At 43.4% G+C, this 24,548-nt stretch overlaps 1 protein-coding gene across 1 annotated transcript in view; it reads left to right on the top strand.

Moving 5' to 3' along the window:
• GPATCH2 (G-patch domain containing 2) overlaps nt 1-24,548 on the top strand; it is a 209,734-nt gene that overhangs the window by 5,474 nt on the left and 179,712 nt on the right. The window contains exons 2-3 of the mRNA XM_089685011.1: nt 17,666-18,367; nt 24,402-24,463. Coding sequence (XP_089541137.1) covers nt 17,666-18,367; nt 24,402-24,463 — 764 coding nt within the window. The remainder of the gene's footprint in view (nt 1-17,665; nt 18,368-24,401; nt 24,464-24,548) is intronic.

Here is a 24,548-nt window from a genome sequence, read left to right as displayed (position 1 = left end):
TAATGGGGAAGATGGTATCCTCATTCAAGGTAGTGCCCTATGCGCAGTTCCACTCAAGGCCTTTGCAGAGGAATATTCTGTCGGCATGGAACAAAAAGATTCCAGCGTTGATTACCACATTTCTTTGTCCCCCTGGGTGCTGCAAATCTTGAATTGGTGGTTGGAATCTAGGAATTTGGAAAAGGGAAGATCTTTCCCTCCAATGATTTGGAAGCTGTTCACAACCAATGCGAGCCTCTCGGGTTGGGGGGCTGTTCTAGAAGGGACCACAGTCCAGGGGACGTGATCTCTGCAGGTAAAGATCCTTCCCATCAATATCCTGGAGCTTCGGGCGGTGTGGCTTGCGTTGAGATATTGGACGACCAGGCTTCGTGGTTGACCAGTCGGGGTCCAGTCCGACAATGCTACAGCAGTGGCATACATCAACCACCAAGGCGGTACCAAGAACCGGAGGGCTCAGGAAGAGGTAAATCACATTCTGGCTTGGGCAGAAGGGCATGCTCCAGTTCTGTCTGCAGTATTCATTTCAGGGATAGAGAATTGGCAGGCGGACAACCTCAGTTGTCTGCGATTGTTTATGGGGGAATGGGCTCTGCATCCCGAGGTGTTCTCGACAATCTGCCAGCATTGGGGGTTCCCGAACATAGATCTATTGGTGTCCAGGTTCAACAGCAAGGTGGGCATGTTTGTGTCCATGACACTGGACCCTCTTGCGATAGGGATAGATGCCTTGGTGCTTTTACGTGGACATTGTCAGGCTGGCAGTGGGCGATCCATGACTTCTGCCCGATCGGTCACACCTGCTGTCTCATGGACTTATATTGCACCTAGCTTTACGGTCACTGAATTTGACGGCATGGTTGTTGAGACCCAAATCTTGAAAGATAGGGGAATGTAAGGCTCGGTTATCCACACAATGTTGAAAGCTAAGAAGCTGGTTTCTAGGAACATTTATTATAGCACGTGGAAGGCATACAGTATATTTCTTGGTGTGAGGATTGAAATTGGCTCCCCCAGAAATACTTGATTGGGAGAATTTTGTCTTTTCACCAATCAGGAGTAGAAAAGAAGTTGGCTGTTAGTACTATTAAGAGTCAGGTTTCAACCTTGGCTGTTTTCGTCCGAAGACCGATTTGCTTCTCACTCTTTGGTTCATACTTCTTTTTTTACATGGAGTGATGCACACTGTTCCTCCTGCCAGACGGCCCCTGTGTCCTTGGGACTTGAACTGGGTCTTAGCAGTTTTACGGAGCTCAAAAGGTTCTATTTTTGGTGTCGATACTTTTTTGTAAAAGTAGTCGCTGATGCCAATTACCAATACCTATTGCGGTCAGAGTCCCACTGCATGGGAAAAAATGTTTTCCCTGAGTTCTTCTTTAAGATAATGAATGAGCCAGGATTGTCAGAGGAGGATATGGAAGCATCAAAGTGCAGGCAACATGAAAGTTGTCCCATAGATGTGTGCAAATGTGCTGTCTGATGACGTGTGCAGTGCAGGCTATGTAGTATATACAGTGGGGATCGAAAGTTTGGGCACCCCAGCTAAAAATTTGTATTAATGTGCACAAAGAAGCCAAGGAAAGATGGAAAAATCTCCAAAGGGCATCAAATTACAGATTAGACATTCTTAGAATATGTCAACAAAAGTTAGATTTTATTTCCATCATTTACACTTTCAAAATAACAGAAAACAAAAAAATGGTGTCTGCAAAAGTTTGGGCACCCTGCAGAATTTATAGCATGCACTGCCCCCTTTGCAAAGCTGAGACCTGCCAGTGTCATGGATTGTTCTCAGTCATCGTCTGGGAAGACCAGGTGATGTCAATCTCAAAGGTTTTAAATGCCCAGACTCATCTGACCTTGCCCCAACAATCAGCACCATGGGTTCTTCTAAGCAGTTGCCTAGAAAACTGAAACTGAAAATAGTTGACGCTCACAAAGCTGGAGAAGGCTATAAGAAGATAGCAAAGTGTTTTCAGATGTCAATATCCTCTGTTCGGAATGTAATTAAGAAATGGCAGTCATCAGGAACAGTGGAAGTTAAAGCAAGATCAGGAAGACCAAGAAAAATATCAGACAGAACAGCTCGCAGGATTGTGAGAAAAACAATTCAAAACCCACGTTTGACTGCACGATCCCTCCAGAAAGATCTTGCAGACACTGGAATTGTGGTACACTATTCCACTATAAAGAGATACTTGTACAAATATGGTCTTCATGGAAGAGTCATCAGAAGAAAACCTCTTCTACGTCCTCACCACAAAAATCATCGTTTGAACTTTGCAAATGAACATATAGACAAGCCTGATGCATTTTGGAAACAAGTTCTGTGGACGATGAGGTTAAAATTGAACTTTTTGGCCGGAATAAGCAAAGGTACGTTTGGAGAAGAAGGGGCACAGAATTTAATGAAAAGAACCTCTGCCCAACTGTTAAGCATGAGGTTGGATCAATCATGCTTTGGGGTTGTGTTGCAGCCAGTGGCACAGGGAACATCTCACAAGTAGAAGGAAAAATGGATTCAATAAAATTTCAGCAAATTTTGGATGGTAACTTGATGCCATCTGTGAAAAAGCTGAAGTTAAAGAGAGGATGGCTTCTACAAATGGATAATGATCCTAAACACACCTCGAAATCCACGGGGGATTACATCAAGAGGCGTAAACTGAAGGTTTTGCCATGGCCTTCACAATCTCCTGACCTCAACATAATTGAAAATCTATGGATAGACCTTAAAAGAGCAGTGTGTGACAGACAGCCCAGAAATCTCAAAGAACTGGAAGACTTTTGTAAGGAAGAATGGGCAAAGATACCTCAAAGAAGAATTGAAAGACTCTTGGCTGGCTACAAAAAGCGTTTACAAGCTGTGATACTTGCCAAAGGGGGCAGTACAAGATATTAACTCTGCAGGGTGCCCAAACTTTTGCAGACACCATTTTTTTGTTTTCTGTTATTTTGAAAGTGTAAATGATGGAAATAAAATCTAACTTTTGTTGACATATTATAAGAATGTCCAATCTGTAATTTGATGCCTTTTGGAGATTTTTCCATCTTTCCTTGGCTTCTTTATGCACATTAATACAAATTTTTAGCTGGGGTGCCCAAACTTTCGATCCCCACTGTAGCTGTGTTTACAGGCATTTAGGCTCTGCAAGTGTTTTTTCTGCTCAAACGCTTCTTTCCTGAATGCGCAAGTGATAGGTTTCAGTTTCAGCCTCGAAATGCGCCTCTTCTAATTTGCTTGTAAACACCTATGTGTGTATAGTCACGTAAACTAACACAGGAGGTGCATTGATAGGCTGAAAAAAACCTTCAAATCCCTGTAAAATCAGCATGTTTTACAGCCTTTGTGCGTGAAGCCATATTTTAAATGGCGGCTCTTCAATCGCAACTGACATGATGACTTTAAAGAATATGTGAGGATAGAAATTGCCATTGATGATTTGGTTTTATAAAGGTGCACACGCCAGGTTGTCATCCTGATCCAGTACTTGGTCTTTGCCCTGGAATCAACATGATGTCAGTGAAGTTTGAAAAGTCAGAACACAAGAAATGGTGAAGTAAGGATTGGTGGTGATCTTTTGGTGTGTGTCCATTAGGCCTTCTCAGCTTCTTCATTATTTTCTAGCTATTCTGCATACCTCATGGATGTGCCGTCATTTCAGTGATGGAACTGTCGATGGGTTGTCAAGTTGTGGAGGGGCAAAGCCTTGAACGTAGTCCATAGCACACTGGTCAGCTAGGATGATTTTGAGGAGGAGGTTGTGTGATGACCCATGTACAGCATAGACCTTGAAGCTGAGAGGCTTCACAGGGATTGATAAGACTAAGTTGTCCTTGGACACACTGATCTGATGTGCATGTTTGGGTGCTCTATATCGATGTGGGGTGCTCTGTTCTAGTATGGGTATTTGGATGCCCTGCTCCGATGTGAGGCGCTTTGTTCTGATGTGGGTGTTTGGATACTCTGCCCTAAAGTGGGTGTTTGGGGGCTCTGCTCCGATGGTGTTTGGGGGCTCTGCTCAGATGAGGGTGTTTTGGCGCTGTGCCCTGAAGTGGGTGTTTGGGCACTGTGCCCTGAAGTGGGTGTCTGGGTGCTCTGCTATGATGTGGATGCTTGGGTGCTCTGCTACAATGTGGATGGTGTTTGGGTGTACCGCTCTGATGTGGGTGTTTGGGTGCACTGCTTCGTGTTTGTGTGTGGGTGCACTGCTTCGTGTTTGTGTGTGGGTGCACTGCTCGGTTGTGGGTGTTTGGGTGCACTGCTCGGTTGTGGGCGCTCTGCTCCGATGTGGGTGTTTGGGTTCTCTGCTCCGATGTGGGTGTTTGGGTTCTCTGCTCCGATGTGGGTGTTTGGGTTCTCTGCTCCGATGTGGGTGTTTGAGTTTTCTGCTCCGATGTGGGTGTGTGGGTGCACTACTCCGTGTTTGTGTGTGGGTGCACTGCTTGGTTGTGGGTGTTTGGGTGCACTGCTCGGTCATGGGCGCTCTGCTCCGATGTGGGTGTTTGGGTGCTCTGCTCCGATGTAGGTAAAATGTAAATCCATACATGTAAGGTAAAATTGCAGACATATATAATCCGGCAATGTCCTAGTGGGAATCCAAGAATAAGAGATGTCTCAGTAGATGTGGGTCTTTGGGTAGAAGGCAGCAAGCTGTCATAGCAAGAAGCAACTCTAGTACACAGAAGGAGAGAGGGAAAACACAGCGGCTCCACTCGAAGTGTAGATGTTGGATAAAATCAAACAATTTAATAAGGAGCGCACATGCTATGAACTCGCGCCGCACGCAGTCTTCTGTTTCCAGGTGACGCCATCGGCTGCCAGCCTCCTTGCACCTCTCTGCTATCCCCGGAGCCCTGGACACCACCAGAGCAGTCAGGACGTGGAGGATCGCATAGGATCCAGCCGTCGCACTGCCGGGACACACTGCATTATGACATGCCATTTTATATCCTACACTTGTGAGTTTTTAAACTTACTAAATTGCTTGATTTTGTCCAACATCTACACTTACAGAGTGGCTCCGCTGTGGTTTCCCTCTCTCCGTAAATGGACACAAGTTCATTTACACCTGCCTGTCCATAGGAATGCAAGGACCTTCCAATCAGGTCTGCCTGAAAAACTGACAGGCGGACCTGATCGGATCGCCCTTGTGAAAGGGGCTGAATGGTTCAGATCTCCAGCAGGACATACCTGCAAATAGATCCAGACTGCTGCGCGATGTGTGGCGGACCTGCATTGTCCCTACTATTGGAGATCCAAACTGCTTCACTATGGGAATGATTTACTAAACATGGCAAGCTAACACATTAGTTGCAGCGTGGCAAATTTCACACAACAGGTCACATACATTACTGCTGTCAAATTCAACCTATTCAAGTGAATGGAGCTGCGTCGTAACCATAAGACAAACACTTGACTTAAGATTGCAGAATTCCCATTTCACAATCCCAATTCAGCTGAAAAAACAGGTACTGAGGAAAGGGCAGTATCGCCTCCTGAATGCCTGGCAGCACCAGCTCTACCACCCTATGAAAGTCAACCTACTGCAGAACACTTTTCAGGGATCACTGTTTGTGTAAACATGTTCTTTAGCTTGCCATAGATGGATTGAAATGTAACCAGTTCATCGGGGAGTGGCCACATTTTGATTGTGTGTCCATCTTTGTTCGACAGAAGTCGATCATTAGAATGACTTCTGTCTAATAGAGATGATGGAAATTGTTTATCAATCAGTGGCTGCAGCCAGATCTGATAGTGGAGGAGTCCTCGATGTCAGAATAGGATTCTCCCATCCACCTTGCTTGTGTGGATGGAGGAATCCTTTCATTTTTATTTGTTCACCCCGTCTGGCTGATCAAGAAACAAACATCTATGGCCAGTATACTCTTGCTGTGGATTCGGTAAACAGGAAAGATGAGTGCTTTGTCACCTGTTATTGGATCATTTTTTTTCATAGCAACTATGACTACAGCAGATTTGTCTTATCTCTGTTCATCTGTGATTGGCTGGCTCTGTGATGACATCATATTGGTGTGATTGTAAATATTACTTTGTATCCTTTATCATTATCCTGTCATGTGGATGATGTATGTTATTGTAGACACAGAGCTCTGGGAGGACACAAGGACTGCCCAGCTCATAAACCCAGGGTGGTGCCGGGACATTTACTGCAGGTGTTTCCTTACTGGCTTAATGCAGTTTTAATCAGAATGTAGTTGAAACTTACACTACTGGTGGTGAGGCTTGGTTGGGATTGCTGGCTAGGTAATGAGTAAAGCCATCTATCCAATTTCAATTTTTTCACTGATTTCAAGATAGTCAGTGTTGATGAGGAAATCCCTCTTGTGGATTTGTTGTGTTCACCTGGCAGGGGGGCGCATGGAGACGACCCTGCCAGAAGAACAAGCGGTATTCCCATGAAGAATCCGATCTGCTGGTTGTACCCAAGTTGATCAATCGATCAACTTTGGTGCAGTTAGCCTGCTCGTACATAATTCAAATCTTGGTTGGTCCCTGCTGAACTGGCTGAGATTTGAACCAAGTATGGCCAGCTTGATATTTAGAGGGCTGTGTTTTGATATCTGTGTGTTTCTCTGAACCTCGCACCTCTCCCTTCACACCTGTCAAACTCCGACCTGTGGGTGAGTTCATACAGCTGTTGTGTCTCCATTGACTAAGGCTGGCCATAGATGGAGAATCTCGGCTGGTTCAGTAGGGACTGGCTAAGATTCAATCCATCTATGGGCAGTCTGGTTGTCCATCGATCGACTTCAGTGCAACCAACCTGTTGAATTTTTTGCATGTGATTACTGCCAACGACTATAGCTGTCAGCAGTAACAATTGTGTTCTTTACAAGGCTCCCTGCCAGCAGAGCACAATAGCCCTGGTGTAGGGATTCCCCCATTAGCACTCCCTGTGTTGACAGGGAAATCGAGAGATTTTTATTCCTGCAACCATGGGTTGAAAATCGCATTATGTATGGCTTGACTAACATAGGCTGCCAGCTTGCAGTTCCATGCTCCTCTAAAAACATACAAATGTGCAGGCCTCTGCGTCCATGTGAATGAGCTCTCCAGTCCCCAATCCCAACTTCCTCCCATGTTCCTTTGCCAATTCAAACTTTAAGCAGTTTTTGACATTGAAACCCACATAAAGCTAAGCAAGCTTTCCGCTCTGATAAGTGCCCTCTTAGTCCATTGACACTTCCAGATTACATACACTAAGCATGTACAGAGGTATGGGCAGGAAGATATAGGACATGTCTGCAGGAGCCTAACATTGCACCTGTGATCCTCTGATCGTGGGTGCAATGCTTTGCAGGCTCATGGGGGGAAAAATAATAAATTTACTTTTTTTTTTTCTTTTTTCCTGCAAAAATGTGTGCATTTATTATTTTTTCCCTTAAGGAGAACTTTTCCGTTTAAACAACACATTTGCAATAAATAACAAAACTAGCCATCTGGTCAAAATAGAAAATGAGCAATTTACAGCACACACACGAATTTTGGTAGCATAATTATTAATGTGGAATGTTCCCTGAGAAAGAAGATTATTTTTTATCAATTGTAATGAGTAAAGTTCTGCTTTAAATTCTATTTTGCAATTTACTGTCTTACTGAACGCAGATAGCGATATACTTCCAGATCTCTGACACCCCAGCTACGAGTATCCTATACAGCAGTTGTCGCTTTGTTTGCCCGACCCTCATCTCCACTTTCGTAATCACAGAAGATTGTGATGCCGTTCACAAAATCCAAAGCTGTGAATGGGCACTGGAGCTCATGGGTAGGCACAGTGGCTGATGTGTAGGAGATCTGTATTTTTGCAGCACTGGGAGTATAGGCAAAGTTATACTATTAGGGAACCAGTAAATTGTAAACAAACGAGAGATCCAGGGGCTGGCATACACTTCTTTGCACTTAAAGCGGAGTTCCACTCACCCTGTAAAAAAATAAAAGTCAGCAGCTACAAAAACTGTAGCTGCTAACTTCTAAAAAACAGCCACTCACCTGTCCCACGATCCCTCGGTGTCCCCACCGCAGCCCGTTTCACCGGCCGTCCTGTATTCCAGGTGCTGGCATCTTTGGTGTCGGCACCCAGCTGTGACAGCTTGCAGCTTCACAGCCGGGTGCCCACTGTGCATGCACGAGTAGCGCTGTGCTTCCTGAATGGCCCCGTCGTCTTCTGGGACCTATCACGGTTCCCACAAGACTACGAGGAGGGAGGGTAGAAGGCCTAGGCGATCGCAGCGGAAGTGGGAGCGGGTACCTGTCAATGGGGAATGGGGGACCAATCTTTAAAGCGGAACTTCGCCTTTTGGGTGGAGCACCGCTTTAAGTCAAATGCCAGCAGATTTTAATTGCTTATTTTTTTCTTGAAGTTTTTTTTTAACTGACATATTGAGATCAAAGGTCACCACTATGACCTGCATGTCCATGAAGCAGAGTAAACATATTAATGTTACTTTGTATTTATGAATGATGCCTCTTTAGGTCCCTTTCACACCGCTCTGTGCTGAATCTGTTCCCGATCAGAATGGGATCAGTTCACAGATCCCCCACTGATCAGAACAGAGCAAACGGATGACACATCCGTGTCTGCTCAGTTTTTGCAGAGCGGACATGGACAGAGCCCACTCTGCTCTGTGGGCGACCAGGAGTAAACAGACTCCCCTATCATCCGGTGTGCCAAAACGAAAGAGGACAGATCTCCTTCCTTTTTTTTTTTTTTTTTTTTTTTTTTTTTAGCCGACTAGATCAGACGTGGAGTTAGGCTGTTTATACCCGCCTGTCCATAGGGAAAAATGAACCTTCCAATTAGGTCTGCCTGAAAAACTGACAGGTGGACCTGATCAGATTGCCTGTGTAAAAGTGATCCAGATCTCCAGCAGGACACACCTACCGACTGCTGTGCTGTGTGTTGGACTAGTGTGTCAGACCGAAGTTGATCCAGACTGCTGCACTCTGTGTGTTGGACCTGCATGTCCCAAATATTGTAGATCCAGACTGCTGTGCTGTGTGTGTCAGCAGGGTGGATAAAAAATAAATGATTTTAAAAAAAAAATTTAAAAAATCAGATTTTTTTTATTTAAATCGAATTTTTTTAAATAAAATGCTTTTTGAGGAAAATATATTACCATCCAAAGGTTATTCCATTATGAAATAAAGATTAGTTTTTTAATTATGTAGAATAAGGCTGTATATGTTTAATTGTTTTGGTAAATAAATTCCATGAATCCATTCACAATGTCATGCTCTTCCAGAGGTTTTTGTAAGATTATTGGGCAGTTTCTCTGCCTACAAGATATTATCACAGATGTTGGTTTACTTTGCAGTTCTCAAAACTGAATTGACTCAGCGGAGATCACATGACTCTTCTTCACAGCAAAAATGTTATAACATGAACAGAGTTAAGAGAAAGACCTTCATCCTAACTTCTACAAACCTATGAATACAGAATCAACCCCTTCAGTGCTACGTTTCAAGAAGTTCAGTGAATAGAATAGAAACAATATTTTTCTGATTGTTTGGAGTGGAATAGATCTGCACAAGAAGAAAGTGAAACTAAGTGTGAGGAGGAAGGGGCTGACAGTCTAAGTTTCTTAAAATATATCTATTTTGTTTAGCCAAATTAGTTAACAAACATGGATGTTTGTTTAAGCAAATCACATATGCTGGAATGTTATTGTTTCAGTTGAATAAATCTATTAAATTGTTATTAAGGTAATGATTATTTTTCTCCTTCCTAAGTACAACAGAAAAGTTGTCCAAATTTGAATGATTAACCTATTAAACTGGGGATAAAAAAAACTAATATGAAAAGTTGTTATTCTAAAAATCTTCATCTACTTGCATATTAAAGTTATACCAGCAAGTATTAGTCTTTATGTAGAAAACTAGGATTTACATCAAGCCTTACTGAATAGTGATTTAAATCGTGATTTAAATCAAATCCACCCTGTGTGTCAGACCCTCATGTCTGACTACTGGAGATCCAGACTGCTGCGCTCTGTGTCAGACCCACATGTCTGACCAGGGGTGTGGAAATTTTTGAAAAAACTACTTGTCCAGGGACTAAATCTGTGCCCCAATCTACTTGTCCTGATAAAAATAAATACCGTATTTTTCGCTCCATAAGACGCACTTTTTCCCCCCAAAAAATATGGGGGAAAATGTCTGTGTGTCTTATGGAGTGAATACTGACTAGTCCTCCACCTGTCACCGCCGCCGTGTTAGGGCCAGCGGCTGTCCCATCCCACTGCAGGCTGTCACCGAAGTTCACCCTACCTTATCCCCTCTCTCAGCGTGGTGTCCCTGCAGCTCTTCATAGCAGGCAGCCCCCTCGCCGAACCCAGTCAGCTTGCTCTGCAGTCCGGTCCGCCCTGCAGGAGTGGCCTGTCCTAGGAGCTCCTGGCATGTCTATGTACTGCGCTCACTGCTCTGCAGTCCGGTCCGGTCTGCAGGTGTGGCCTGTCCTTACAGCTCCTCCCCTTTCCTGGCATGTGTCCATAGTGCGCTCCCGCTCTGCAGTCTGGTCTGCAGGTGTGGCCTGTCCTTACAGCTCCTCCCCTTTCCTGGCATGTGTCCATAGTGGGATCCCTGCTCTGCAGTCTGGTCTGCAGGTGTGGCCTGTCCTTACAGCTCCTCCCCTTTCCTGGCATGTGTCCATAGTGCGCTCCCGCTCTGCAGTCTGGTCTGCAGGTGTGGCCCGTCCTTACAGCTCCTCCCCTTTCCTGGCATGTGTCCATAGTGCGCTCCCGCTCTGCAGTCTGGTCTGCAGGTGTGGCCTGTCCTTACAGCTCCTCCCCTTTCCTGGCATGTGTCCATAGTGCGATCCCTGCTCTGCAGTCCAGTCCTATCTGCTGGTGTGGCCTGTCCTCGGAGCTCAGTGTGCCCCCTGCCTTCTATAGCCTGCCTTCTGTAAGTTAAAAATGACAGATGCTGGGAGTTGTAGTCCTTTTCCTTGATGTATGGTGTCAGATCATTTGATATTCTGTGTGGAGGGGCCCTGTTGGTACTTTATATGATGTAGTATGTCCGTAGTCTCTGGTCACCCCCTGTACTGTGTCCACAGTCTCTTGTCATCTCCTGTACTGTGTCCGCAGTCTGTGGTCATCTCCTGTACTGTGTCCGCAGTCTGTGGTCATCTCCTGTACTGTGTCCACAGTCTCTGGTCATCTCCTGTACTGTGTCCGCAGTCTCTGGTCATCCCCTGTAGTATGTCCGCAGTCTCTGGTCATCTCCTGTACTGTGTCCGCAGTCTCAGGTCATCTCCTGTACTGTGTCCGCAGTCTCTGGTCATCTCCTGTACTGTGTCCGCAGTCTCTGGTCATCTCCTGTACTGTGTCCGTAGTCTCTGGTCATCTCCTGTACTGTGTCCGCAGTCTCTAGTCATCTCCTGTACTGTGTCCGCAGTCTCTGGTCATCTCCTGTACTGTGTCCGCAGTCTCTGGTCATCTCCTGTACTGTGTCCGCAGTCTCTGGTCATCTCCTGTACTGTGTCCGCAGTCTCTGGTCATCTCCTGTACTGTGTCCGCAGTCTCTGGTCATCTCCTCTAGTATGTCTGCAGTCTCTGGTCATCTCCTGTACTACTCTGTCTGCAGTGTCTGGTCATTTCCTGTACTATGTCTGCAGTCCATTGGTTCAGAATATATTTTTTCTAGTTTTCCGCCTCTAAAACCTAGGTGCGTCTTCTGGAGCGAAAAATATGGTACATTTTAACCAAAACCGTATTTAAATCTGAGGTGCTTTATGGAATGTCAGGGGCTTTTAAAAACAAAAAGGGTTTTGTGGAGACTTAAACATTTAATATTCGTAACATTGCAGTGTTTATCTTCTCCTCCCCTTCCTGCCTGTCTCCAGCAACGCACCCCAGGGACTAACAGAGAGGGGAGAGACCTTGTAGTGTAATGAGCACCGATTGGGTGCTCATCAGGAAAGGAGAGTGCTGGGCTTATCCTTTTATCCCTTTCACTGTCAGAGCCGTTTTTGTATTTTTTGCACAAGTTTAAAAAATAATTTAAGGCCTGAAGATTACACAAAACCCCCAACATGATATATTTTCTGAAATCAGAGGCCCTAGAGAATAAAATAGTGGTAGTTCCAATTTTTATGTCACACGTTATTATCACTGGTCTAGGAAATACAAAATTTCAGTAAAAAGTAAACTTAAGTTAATTTTGGGGCACGAAAAGCAATAAATTATCCAATTTTTTTTGTAAAGTATAAAAGATAAGGTTGCATCGAGTAAATAGATATCCAACATGTCAAATTTGCGTGCCCCTGTGAAATGGCGATGAACTTCAGTACCCTCTATATTCTATAGATGACGCTTTTTGAAGCCCCTTATAGGTCATCAGTTTAGCATTTAGCGTGGAGGGGGTCTGGTGCTAGAATTATTGCTCTCTTTCTGGTGTGCGTGGCAATATGTAACATGTATATCGCAGTCGTCGTTTTCTTGCGTAGGCGCCCCAGCACGTGCTTTTACGTTTGTACGTGCGTACATATGTGGGGGTGGGGGGCCTTGAAACAGTTTTTAGGGGGTTATATGCTCTCCTCCCTCCCATATACCCTCCAACAGCTACCGAACTGGTCCTGGGCCCGAAGATGGGCAAGCGGAACCTGGGACATATAGTGGGCAGAAGGGAGAGGCTGGCACTGTGGGCTGTGTGGAAGCGATCGGTCGGCAGCACTGCTGCCCAAATGCTTCCACCTGACAGGTGAGCCCTGCTGCTTGCCTGCAGCAGGGCTAAAGTAAAAAAAACTACCTGCCCGGCTCCTGGAACTACATGTCCTGGGTGTCGGGTGATACAAATTGGATATCCCTGTATGACATTTTAAGACGAAAATCTCTTTTTCTGTCAAAATGCTCAACATTTTACCCTACTGGATTACCCAACACATCTGTCCAACCTGTACAGTTCGCTTACGATAGCAGTCTTTCTCGGATAATCCTGTTATATATGACATTGTAATGGCTGTGAAGAAATTGATAAAGGCTAATAAATTGCTATAATACAAATTTGTGAATGGACGATTTGTTCCCTGAGCCCTTTTATGCATGGTACCCTCGCTAGTGCCAAACAGAATAATGTCTTCATAGGCACAATAGCTTATGCCTGAAAGGCTTTTTGGCTTCTGGTTGTGTCATCCTCTCCATGATATCCCAGCAGGGAAAGATGCTTGCCAGACAGACGGCATTGTTGAAGAGAGCACAGAGGAAGAGGCTTATGTGTTCCAGCGATAGAGTTGAAAGTTGAACAGCAATCAGGTGACACTGGCAGGGTCTGAGCTGCAGCAAACAGAATGTAGACAGATATTAAACATTTACCCTCTACCCATCTGAGAAAGTGTGACCAATAGTGACCAATTTAATGGCACTGTAGTCTTTTTGGTGCTGGGGACATGGGTTCCTATGCTTGGCATATGTAAATGGGAAGGACGTTAGATTGTAAGCTTTGGAGCAGGGACTGTAGCAGGGTGGATTTGATTTCAATCAAACTGATTTAAATCACTAGTCAGTAAGGTTTGATGTAAATCCTAGTTTTCTACATAAAGACTAATACTTGCTGGTATAACTTTAATATGCAAGTAGATGAAGATTTTTAGAATAACAACTTTTCATAGTTTTTTTATCCCCAGTTTAATAGGTTAATCATTCATATTTGGACAACTTTTCTGTTGTACTTAGGAAGGAGAAAAATAATCATTACCTTAATAATAACAATTTTAAATAGATTTATACAACTGAAACAACAACATTCCAGCATATGTTATTTGCTTAAACATCCATGTTTGTTAACTAATTTGGCTAAACAAAATATACCGTATTTGCCGGCGTATAAGACGACTTTTTTGCCCTGAAAAACATGCCTCCAAGTGGGGGGGTCGTCTTATACGCCGGGTGCACTTCAGTTGCAATAGACATAGCTGCCATAGTGGCCTTCCGATACTTGCGCGGTGCCCGCCCACCTCATTCTACATACCATAAAGTATCGCACGGTATCCAGTGAGGCCGCGGCGGGTCATCAGCGTGGCTGCGGCGAGCATCAGCAGCGATACAGGGGTGCCAGCCTTTTCAGCGTGACCAGCCGTTCTGCTCGGCGGGAAGCAGCAGTGCTCCGGCCCGCCCCTTGTCTACGCAGGGCTCTCACATGTGGACTTGCGCACTAGTGCCAATTATAGGGAGATGCAGGGACATGGTAGTGACAGGGAGACAGGGAGGGCAGACAGGGAGCAGGGACCAATCCAATCAGGCTTTGTATACAGCCAACAGCCAACCACAGTACTGGACCATTGTACAGTACAATACAGCATAGAAAATGTCCAGCAGTCAAACCCCTATCAACCCTATCATGGCACCAGCAAAAAGAAAGAGGGGGTAGTCTTATACGGCGAGTATATAACAAACTCTATATTTTGAGTGGAAATGTTGGGGGTCGTCTTATACGCCCAGTCGTCTTATACGCCGGCAAATACGGTATATATTTTAAGAAACTTAGACTGTCAGCCCCTTCCTCCTCACACTTAGCTTCACTTTCTTCTTGTGCAGATCTATTCCACTCCAAACAATCAGAAAAATATTGTTTCTATTCTATTCACTGAACTTCTTGAAACTTAGCACTGAAGGGGTTGATTCTGTATTCATAGATTTGTAGAAGTTAGGATGAAGGTCTTTTTCTTAACTCTGTTCATGTTATAACATTTTTGCTGTGAAGAAGAGTCATGTGATCTCCGCTGAGTCAAATTCAGTTTTGAGAACTGAAAAAGTAAACCAAGAATCTGTGATAATATCTTGTAGGCAGAGAAACTGCCCAATAATCTGACAAAAACCTCTGGAAGAGCATGACATTGTGAATGGATTCATGGAATTTATTTACCAAAAAAATTAAACATATACAGCCTTATTCTACATAATTTAAAAAACTAATCTTTATTTCATGATGGAACAACCTTTGGATGGTAATATATTTTCCTCAAAAAGCATTTTATTCAAACAAATCCGATTTTAAATAAAAAAAATCCGATTTTGGTTTTTTTTTTATTTTTTTATTTTTTGAATCATTGATTTTTATCTACCCTGGACTGCAGTTACCTATCCAAAATGATTTCAGACATTTAAAAGAAATTTCCAAACCATATTTTTCAGGGCAGCACACTAGAGCATAACTTCACCCACACTGCACAGGAAACGCCAAAGCCCAAATCAAATATAAAACCGATATTCAACCCAAAAACAAATTTTATTAATATATTGCAGCTTACCAAATCCTTAAAGCGGAGTTCCAGTTGAATAGAAAAAAAATAATAATAAAATACAGACACTTACCTGCCCTTTGGTCCAGCGGTGTCCTCACCACGGGCTGGTTTCACCGGCCGTCTTCTCTCCCTGGCACCGGCATCTTCAGTGTGGGCACCTGGCTGTGACAGCTTGCGGCTTCATAGGGTGCCCACTGTGCATGTGCGAGTAGTGCTGCACTTTTTGAATGGTACCGTAGTCTTCTGGGACCTTCACGTATCCCAGAAGACTACGGGGAGGGAGGGGGGAGGACAACTTCCGCTTCCGCACCGGAAGTGGGAACTGGAACCTGTCAAATTCGGGCACCCGCTTCTCAAAGGTGTCAATCCTTAACGGGGAGCAGGGGACAAAGCCTTAAATTGGAACTTCTCCTTTTGGGTGGAGCTCCGCTTTAAAGTGATATTAAAGGTTACTTTTTTTTAAAATAACGAACATGTCATACTTACCTTCTCTGTGTAATCGTACAGAGCATCTCTGATCCTCCTCTTCTTGGGTCCCCCGCTTGAGCTCCTGGCCCCTCCCCCCTGCCCAGTACCCCTCGAGCAAGCAGCTTGCTATGGGGGCACCTGAGCAGGCTCCCTCCTGAGCTGCTGCTCTGTGTGTCCTTTCACACACAGAACATGGTTTGGCCCTGCTCTCTTCTCATTGGCCCACTGGCTGTGATTGACAGAAGTAGGAGCCAATGTCTACCACTGCTCTCAGCCAATGGGGAGGGAGGGACCCAGGAGGGCCAAGGCTTTCATGCATATTTGCACTTGATGATTTTGCCAGTAATACACTACATGTCTTAGGGTGACTTCATTCTATGGAGAAGCATTGGAGCCATCCTTGGCCAACACCATTGTCAACCTGTGGAGAGGGAAGTGTTAGATGCACTAGAAGATTTAGATGGACTTTACAATAAATTAAAGCTGAGCTCCAAGTAACAGTTACAGCAACAGTTTTTGTGTTCTCTTTGGGATAAAGGTTTTACATAAAAGAATATAGGCTGGCCATTGTAAGCACCTCTGTCAGTGTTAAATGATTTATCTCAACCTTGCAGTTGATTCTTTTGCTGGACAGCTTGGTCTGTTGAAGAAATTTAAAAATAACAGACTTACTGGCTGTGTTCACCAGGTGAAAAAAAATCCTGAAAAAAATGAAACTAATGCAGTCACTACATCTAAGAGTTGGTAAGTTGCAATAAAAATACATTTTTGCTTTTTGTACTGCTTTACCTTTTGTGAACTTGTGTTCACATCTAATTTACTACTGTTAATGGAGATCTGCCGGCACAGTACGAATGGGGTTAAAGCAGTTTTAAACCCAAAATCAAACCTTTTTATATTGCACCTTACAGATTCTTAGATGTGATGGCTGCATTTGTTTTCTTTTCTTGGCTTTCTTCTATTTTCTTTTAGTAATCCAGCCAGCAAGCCTGTTTTTTTCACAGCACAATCTCTCCAGCAGAATGCATCAGTTTACATGGATGAGACAAACCACTTAACACTGACAAGGGTGATTAAAATGATCAGCTTTTATTTATTCATGCAAAACCTTTATCCCAAAAGGAAAATTGCAATTGCGTATAAAGTGTAAGCTGGAGTTTAAGCTGGAGCTTCAGCTTGTAAGTGTGTTTAAACCTGCTAATACATTTAACACCCCCACCCCCCAGACTTACAATACTGCTGTCTGCTGTGCCTCATGTGCTCATTCCCCCAGAGTTGTCTCACTAATACAGTAGGTGTGTTACTGGCCAGTTCACCAGGTGAAAACAGAGGGAAAAGGCCTGAAAAAAGTAAACTAATGCAGCCAACACATCTAATGATTGGTAAGCTGCAATATAACCCTAGGTGGGGTTTTTAAGCAAGTCAAACATAAGCAGCAATATTCATTTAAAAATTCTGTTATATGAATGGAAACATTGGTAAGGTAGGTGCTAGTGCTGGTTCACATATATGTGGATTGAATGCGGTTTGAACCTCATCCAATTTGCGTGATATGTGAAATAACATTGCTTCCTGTTGGCGCCTGTTCACATATGTCCGGATCACTGGCCGTGCGGATTGAAAAAGAGTGCTGTCCATTTTCCAAGCAGTGCGGTCCGTTTCATGTGCGGATTACAGGCTCATTGACTTCTGTGGGAACCGCTTCTGAGTTGCACGTCATGAGTTTGTGAACATGATTCCAGACCGGTTTTCTCTCTTCAAATCCTGAACTGAGCGACTGCTTTTCATTTTGCACTGAAACTACAGCTGTTGAACCGCACATATGTGAATCGGCACTAATCCCAGTTTGCCTGCAAAAAATATAAGATAATTATGTGTTCTGTAAAATCTGAAATGGTCTTCTTTTATGGTGATGTCATTCTCTCTTTCCACAGGCATTTCAGTAGGACTATGGAAGAGCTTGTCCATGATCTTGTGTCAGCACTGGAAGAAAGCTCCGAGCAGGCCAGAGGATGTTTTGCAGACACCGGGGATCACTCCCGCAGCATCTCATGTCTCCTGAAACGCCAAGCGCGCAAGCGGAGAGGAAGGAAAAGGCGCTCTGACAATACCCATCACCCATGGGAGCCTGGGCACTGTCTTAGTGATGGCTCCGACTCCAGTTTAGAAGAACAGAACAAGGACTATCGAGAATGTGTTAGCAATAACAAAAAAGACAGCGACTCCGACGATCAACTCTTACAAGCAAAAAGAAGACCATCCTCAAACATCAATACTATACGTAATAAAAGGCCTTTGTGGCATGAGTCTGACTTAGTTGCCGACACTATGGGGAGCAGAACCTTGAGAAGGAGACGGAAAGTGAAACGGATGGCCATTGACCCTCCGGCAGATGTCTCTAGTGCTATGACTTTGTCTCAAAGTCGTGATCAGCCAATAGACAATGACAGCAAACATTATCAGCACCTGGACATAATGAAGAGCAAAGTGAAAAAAAGGAAGATAGCACCACCAAAACATGGGCATGAAGTTCTCGATGAGGGAGTTGTGGTAGAAGGAGAAGACATGGTGCTTGGAAACAAAGACAAGATGGAATATGAAGAACAGAAGGGGTCGGATGAGAATATGAGTGACAGGTTGTACTTGGGGTGACATGAGGGGTAGAAATGAATGCTAGGCATGAGTTCTTTGTACCTTATTAGTGGAAGGGCAAGTACTCATACGACTTTGGGAAGATCTTACCGTTGGTATGCCCATGAGAAAACTGCCCTTCCAAAACTCTGCTTATAAAAATTGCCATAGGAATTTGCCCAATGAACATGCTTGTGCATGTGAAGGTTTCAAAAACAATTTTTTTTAGGCTATTCCCCGCACTGGGCAAATGTTTTTCATTTATTTTTTTTTTTCATTTATTTAGGCCCAACTCTGGCAAAAAAAAAAAAAAAGCTTTCCCATTCAGTGGGCCAACGAGAAAGTTTATACTTACCCGACCCTCCACGCCAGCGGCAAATAGTGCTTCCCTGCAATCCAGTGGTGGACTGTTCCTGACATCTTCAAGTCCAGAGCAGGTCTATGGGCTTGATGACATCAGGAACAATCCATTGTTCAAGACCTCTAGATTGTGATGGGGGGGGGGGGGTGATCGGATCCACAGGGAAAGGTCTTGTGAGTGGAGGATCAGATAATCAGGTAAGTATATCTAAGTATATGGGAAATCTTTTTTTTTTGCCTGGAGTTGGGCTATAAGATGCATCTATGTATCATAGGATTTCCTGATACTTATAACTATCTAGTGGCCAAATGGAGCATTATTCATTTTAAATTACTAGCACAGTAAATAGCCTAATAGCATTAGTTTTATTCAGCCATTCAGACAGAATGAATGTACGTTCATTTTCACTGGGCAAATTGCTATTTGAATGTTTTATAAATACACCCTTATATGACAGAAACTTTGTGGACACCTGACTCTCACAACTAGGAGGCCTGAAACTGCCCCGCACCTCTGCCTGCTCCGTGCTCAATACTTGAATATTATTGCAGTGGTGCCTTCCACTCTCGAGTTCTACTCCTCCTGTAGACCCATCTGAATACTACTTTTCTTCTTTCGGCTCACAGCTGGCAGGCAAGTTGATTTATATAGCACCATTTGATGAATACATTTTTACCACCTGCTGCTATTTTTAAACAAACATTTTTTTATGGCAATTACTCTAGTAGAACAGATGATTCCCAGACTGAAGTATATTGTATGGCCAAAAGTTTTTGGATACCTGGCATTAACACTTATGGACATCCAGTTCCAAAACAATGGAGAATATTACGGAGCTGTTGTCCCCCTTGCTCTGCAGTTCTTCAGTGAGAACAGCCTCTTCCCTTCTAAGAAGGTGGTCATTTTTGTGGACCCCCCCCAAAAAAAATTAGGATCTCCGTTAAAGCTTATTCCCAAATTGTGCTGGAACCCGCTGCGGTGCATGCTGGAGAAGAGTTAGCACTGGCTCCATAAACACAATATAAGCATTCAGAAAGTCTCCACTGCCGCACATCATGCTTCGCCGTATATCATCTAGAAGGTAGCAGCCTCAGCAGACCCTGTCCAAGCCATACTTCCAACATGTTTCCCCCTCCCCTGGGCTTAATCCTGGAGGTGGGGTGGGGCAAAAGATTGGGGGCATAGCTTGGGCAGGGTCTGCTGAGGCTGCTAGATGATTTACAGCTGAGCATGGTGTGCGGCAATGGAGACTTTCTGAATGCTTTTATGAGGTAATTTCTGCCCATTTTGCCAAAAAACATTGAGGTCAGGTAATGATGTTGGATGAGAAGACCTGGCTCACAATTTGAATTTCAGTTCATCCCAAAGGTGTTCACTAGGGTTGAGGTCAGGGCTGTATGCAGGCCTCCTTAGTTTCTCCACACCAAGCTCATCAAACCATGTCTTTATGGAGCTGGCTTTGTACACAGGAGTACAGTCATGCTGGAACAGGGAAGGGTCTCCCCCAAATTCTTACCACCAGGTTGGAAGAGCACAATAGTCTATAGCAGTGATCTCCAAACTGTGGCACGGGAGCCAGTTGCGGCCCTTTGCTTGCTTTTATTCAGCCCTTGGGGCACTATTTCATCCACCGATACCATTGATGGGGCACAATTCCTCCCAAAGACAAAAACCGATGGGACACAATTCCTCCCAAAGACAAAAACGATGGGCACAATTCCTGCCAATGACAAAAAACGATGGGGCACAATTCCAGCAAATGACAAAAACTATGGGGCACAATTCCTGCCAATGACAAAAAAATGATGGGGCACAATTCCAGCCAATGACAAAAAAATGATGGGGCACAATTCCAGCCAATGACAAAAAACGATGGGGCATAATTCCTCCCAATGACAAAAACCGATGGGGCACAATTCCTCCCAATGACAAAAAATGATGGGGCACAATTACCCCCCCACTGACACCATTGATGGGGCACAATATCTCCCAATGATACCAAAGATGGTGTCAGTGTTCTTTTCCATTGACGTCAGAACCTTTTCTACTCCTGCTGACCACAATCCGGCCCTCCTAAATTCTGAAGTACAGTAAACTGGTCCTTTGTTTAGAAAGTTTGGAGACCCCTGGTCTATAGCATCTTTGGAGGGGATTCCACATAATTTTGTTCATATAAGTAGGTGTTATGGTGTTGTTGCACTACAGAGCATTGCTTATACAATGTTCATGTTCTGTGCTGTGAAACTGTGATCTCAGGCCAGCATGATGATGCACCCCCAGGAGGTGTGTCCATGACAGCCTGGGCTCACAGGAATTGGGTTGAATGATGCTGACGGTTGTTCAGCTGTAAGACCAGCAGCATCTTGGTAAGTGCAGGACTATTTATTTTTAATTCATGCTTAAAACATGGAATGCTGCTTTAGCATCTTTATTGCCACTGTATATTTATCTGCTTACCTGGAATGCCACTTCTAAAAATTAGTTTGTAAAATGCAGTTGTGCTCAAAATTCATTAAATTAAATCTACCAAGCATGTTGTTGCTTAAAGCTGGACTTTAAGCAGATATAAAAGACACAATTTAATTTAAGCAGAACTGCACTTCATCTGAGCACACCACAAGCTAAAAATGCTGTTTAATTCATTTTTAATATTCAAAGTAAACTCCCCCATTTATCCATGTCTCCATGCTTTATTTTACTGAGAAATCATTTTGAAAAACATTTTCCGGCATTTCTGCCTGTGGCCATCTTGGATAAGGACAGATGATTCATGTAGCAATTACTTCCTGGAATCCATCTGCCCTTAGCTTAGGCATAGGCTGAGCTGAGAACCCACCCTCCGCTCCTGAGGACTCCTTGGATGTATGACATCATTTGCCTAGGCATGGAAACCATGAAGTAACTGAAGAAATGTAAATATAGTTTAAAACAAAAAAATTATGATACACATATAAGGATTAAAATAGTCCATGTTGATTGAGAGAGTGAAGTTCCACTTAAGTTCTGTATTTCTTATTGAATCAATAAAGTGGTAGTAAACTCTTCTTTAATAATTTTACCTACAGGTAAGCTGATAAGAAAGCTTACCTGCCGTTAATATTAATATCTCCTACATGTGAACCGTTTAGGAGATATTAGCCCGTTTTGATATCTGGCGCATGCGCTCTGAAGGAACAACATACCTGTGCCATTCCTTCAGAGCACTGTGCCATGGCCCGGCAAGCGTGCGGGAGTCAGCTGGCCAGAGCTCACGATCCCGGAAGGAAGACTGGGGGAAGATGGCAGCCCCAGGGAACTGTCACAGCGCTCCGCTGGAGGGCTTTGTTTCAAATTAAGTCCTTTATAATGTGTTAGTATGCAATTCATACTAGCACATTATGCCTTTAGCTTGCAGGGTTTTTTTTTCTTTTCTTTTTTTTTTTTTTTGATGTGGCTTACTACCACTTACAGTGGTTGCATAGGTAAGCATATCCCTCTATAGTGTGTACTTGTCTCTATCCAGAGCACTAAGTGTCATTTCTATCTGTTGCTTCATTCCTCTGCTATCAGCATGAATCTCTTCTGATGAGTTTTCCTGACACCAAGAGAAAAATAGCGACGGGGAGTGATCTCCAGTAGATTGACAGACTCAGCTCTGTTCCTGTGATCTGTGTGGAGGGGAGTTTGTCTCTTCCCTCCAATCAGCTTTCAGAACTCTCCTATGTGAGCTCTGCAGTGTGTAATATCAGCTCTCTGCCCCCCTTTTTCTGAACTCCCAGACAAGGTTTATAAATTCAGAGAAGACTGCAGATAAACAGGTACAACGTATGTAGGAAGATTTGTTTCATCTCTGTGTATCACCTGAGGCCACTCACTTCACTGGGTATATAAAAGGGTTTACAACCGCTTTAAATGTGTGTTTTTTTTAAATGCCAGCAGTGTAAGTACAAATCGTGGGCCCACAACAACCTAGGCTCAGAGTAAGTGGATTTAATTGATACCAACCATCATTCATCTGGGAAGACTTACATCTAATGATGGAAAAGAAATATAGCCGAGAATAAATTTGGATTAAATAGGACAATTGCAGAAGCTCATTTTTTCATCTTTAAGGCCCAGTTCACACTAGTTATTTTCTATGGTGCCCATTAACATCAATGCAGCATGGTGTAGTGTGATTATTCAAGGGTGCTGATGCTTTTTTTGCTGCACCCTAGTGCATTTTTAGCCCCATAGACTTCAATGGGAGTTTTCTCTTCTGAGCAGGGCCCTCTTGTATTTTATTGTTTTGTAACTTTTCTGTCTCCATTTATATTGAAAAGCACTACTCAAACTGTTGGTGCTATATAAATCCTATGATATAATAATAATTATTTTAGGTGTGTTTTTGGCAGGGTTTTATGTTTAACAGCCAGTCTCCTCCTCTTCCAAAAAAAAATGCATGAAGCTTGAAAACGCATCAAAAACGTGCTAAGAAAGCACTGAAAAATGCGTGATTATGTAGCAGCACTAGTGGGAATCTTTGCATGTATACACTGCAACTCCCGCGATCATTGTGAGGTACTGCATGTGCAGTTTTATGCATTTGTAATACATTTCCTTTTTTTTTTGGTGTTATTAATAAAAGAAAAAATATGTATCTATATATAATTTTTTTTAATATATTTACATGTGTTTGCGGTGCATCCGCTTGCATTCCAGTGCAAACAATGCAGCATGATGTACTATAATGTGCATTTAAGGAGAAAAAAAAAGTACGGCATACTGCATTTTTTGCACTGGAATGCAAGCGAATGCACTGCAAACATATGCAAATGCTACTCAGAGGGAAAAAAAATATATATATATATCTATATATATTTATTTTATGATATATAAAATATTTATTTATTTTATAAAGGCACCACAATGGTGTAAACTAGGCTTATTAAAATACAATACTTTTTCTTGTATATGCATTTGTAATGAGTTTAAAAACACGTTTGACTGCATTTGATGTAAACAACCCCTTAATGGACTATTCATTCTGCTTTAAATTGACAAGAGTATTAATAAAGAAAAGACTATAAAGGGTTAGATGCCAGGTGCCAATTGTATGCATGCTTGTAATTTGGCTCCTGGGATTGGTCCAGCCCCGTTGTAGCGTTCAATCGTGTTCCCAGATAGCACAGACTTTTGTATCCTAATAATCAGAAGTTCAGCTAACCTTGTCTAGTTGCTGATCTTAGCTGTGAACAACTTTCGAGCTTTGCAAAGATTAATCTCTCTCTTTTTTCAGGCTTGTGTGTTTTTATTTGCAAAAGGAAGGTCTCCAACAGACTTTTCCAGCCAACATTGCTCCCTCCTGGAGCCGGCGTCTTCTGAGATCACACCGAATGGCTCGGCATTAAAAAGGGAGCAGCGAGCGTTTGATGGAGGCAAATAATAAAATTCATCACTTGTGTCAGCACCTCCATGCAGACACATCTGGCTCCCTGTCAGTGTCCCATTAGATTCCTGAGGTTTTATGTGCCAAAAATAATATGCTCGGCAGTTCATAAAACCATGGCATTTGCAGCCTGATTACAAACACATTTGATTTTCTTTCCTCTCCTTTTTTTTGGACCCAGAAAATAGAGAAAATGACTTTGAATTCTGTATATTTTTATCTGCCCTGATTGATCGTTTTGTTCTCCATTTTTGTGCTTTTTTTTTTCCAGCGAATCCAGCAGTATTAGCAGCAGCGATGCCGGCTTGTTTACGAACGACGAGGGACGCCAAGGTACTGAAACATTTATACTGTGAAGTCTAATTGAAACGTGCTAATTAGTGGAACATTTTACGCCTTCTAATTAATACTGTCGGAG

The sequence above is a fragment of the Staurois parvus genome, unplaced genomic scaffold (genome assembly GCF_062004578.1).
Source record: "Staurois parvus isolate SC_StPar_1 unplaced genomic scaffold, SC_StPar_1.0 ptg000362l, whole genome shotgun sequence".
Taxonomy (NCBI): Eukaryota; Metazoa; Chordata; class Amphibia; order Anura; family Ranidae; genus Staurois; species Staurois parvus.
This window is presented reverse-complemented; position numbering and strand designations above follow the sequence as displayed.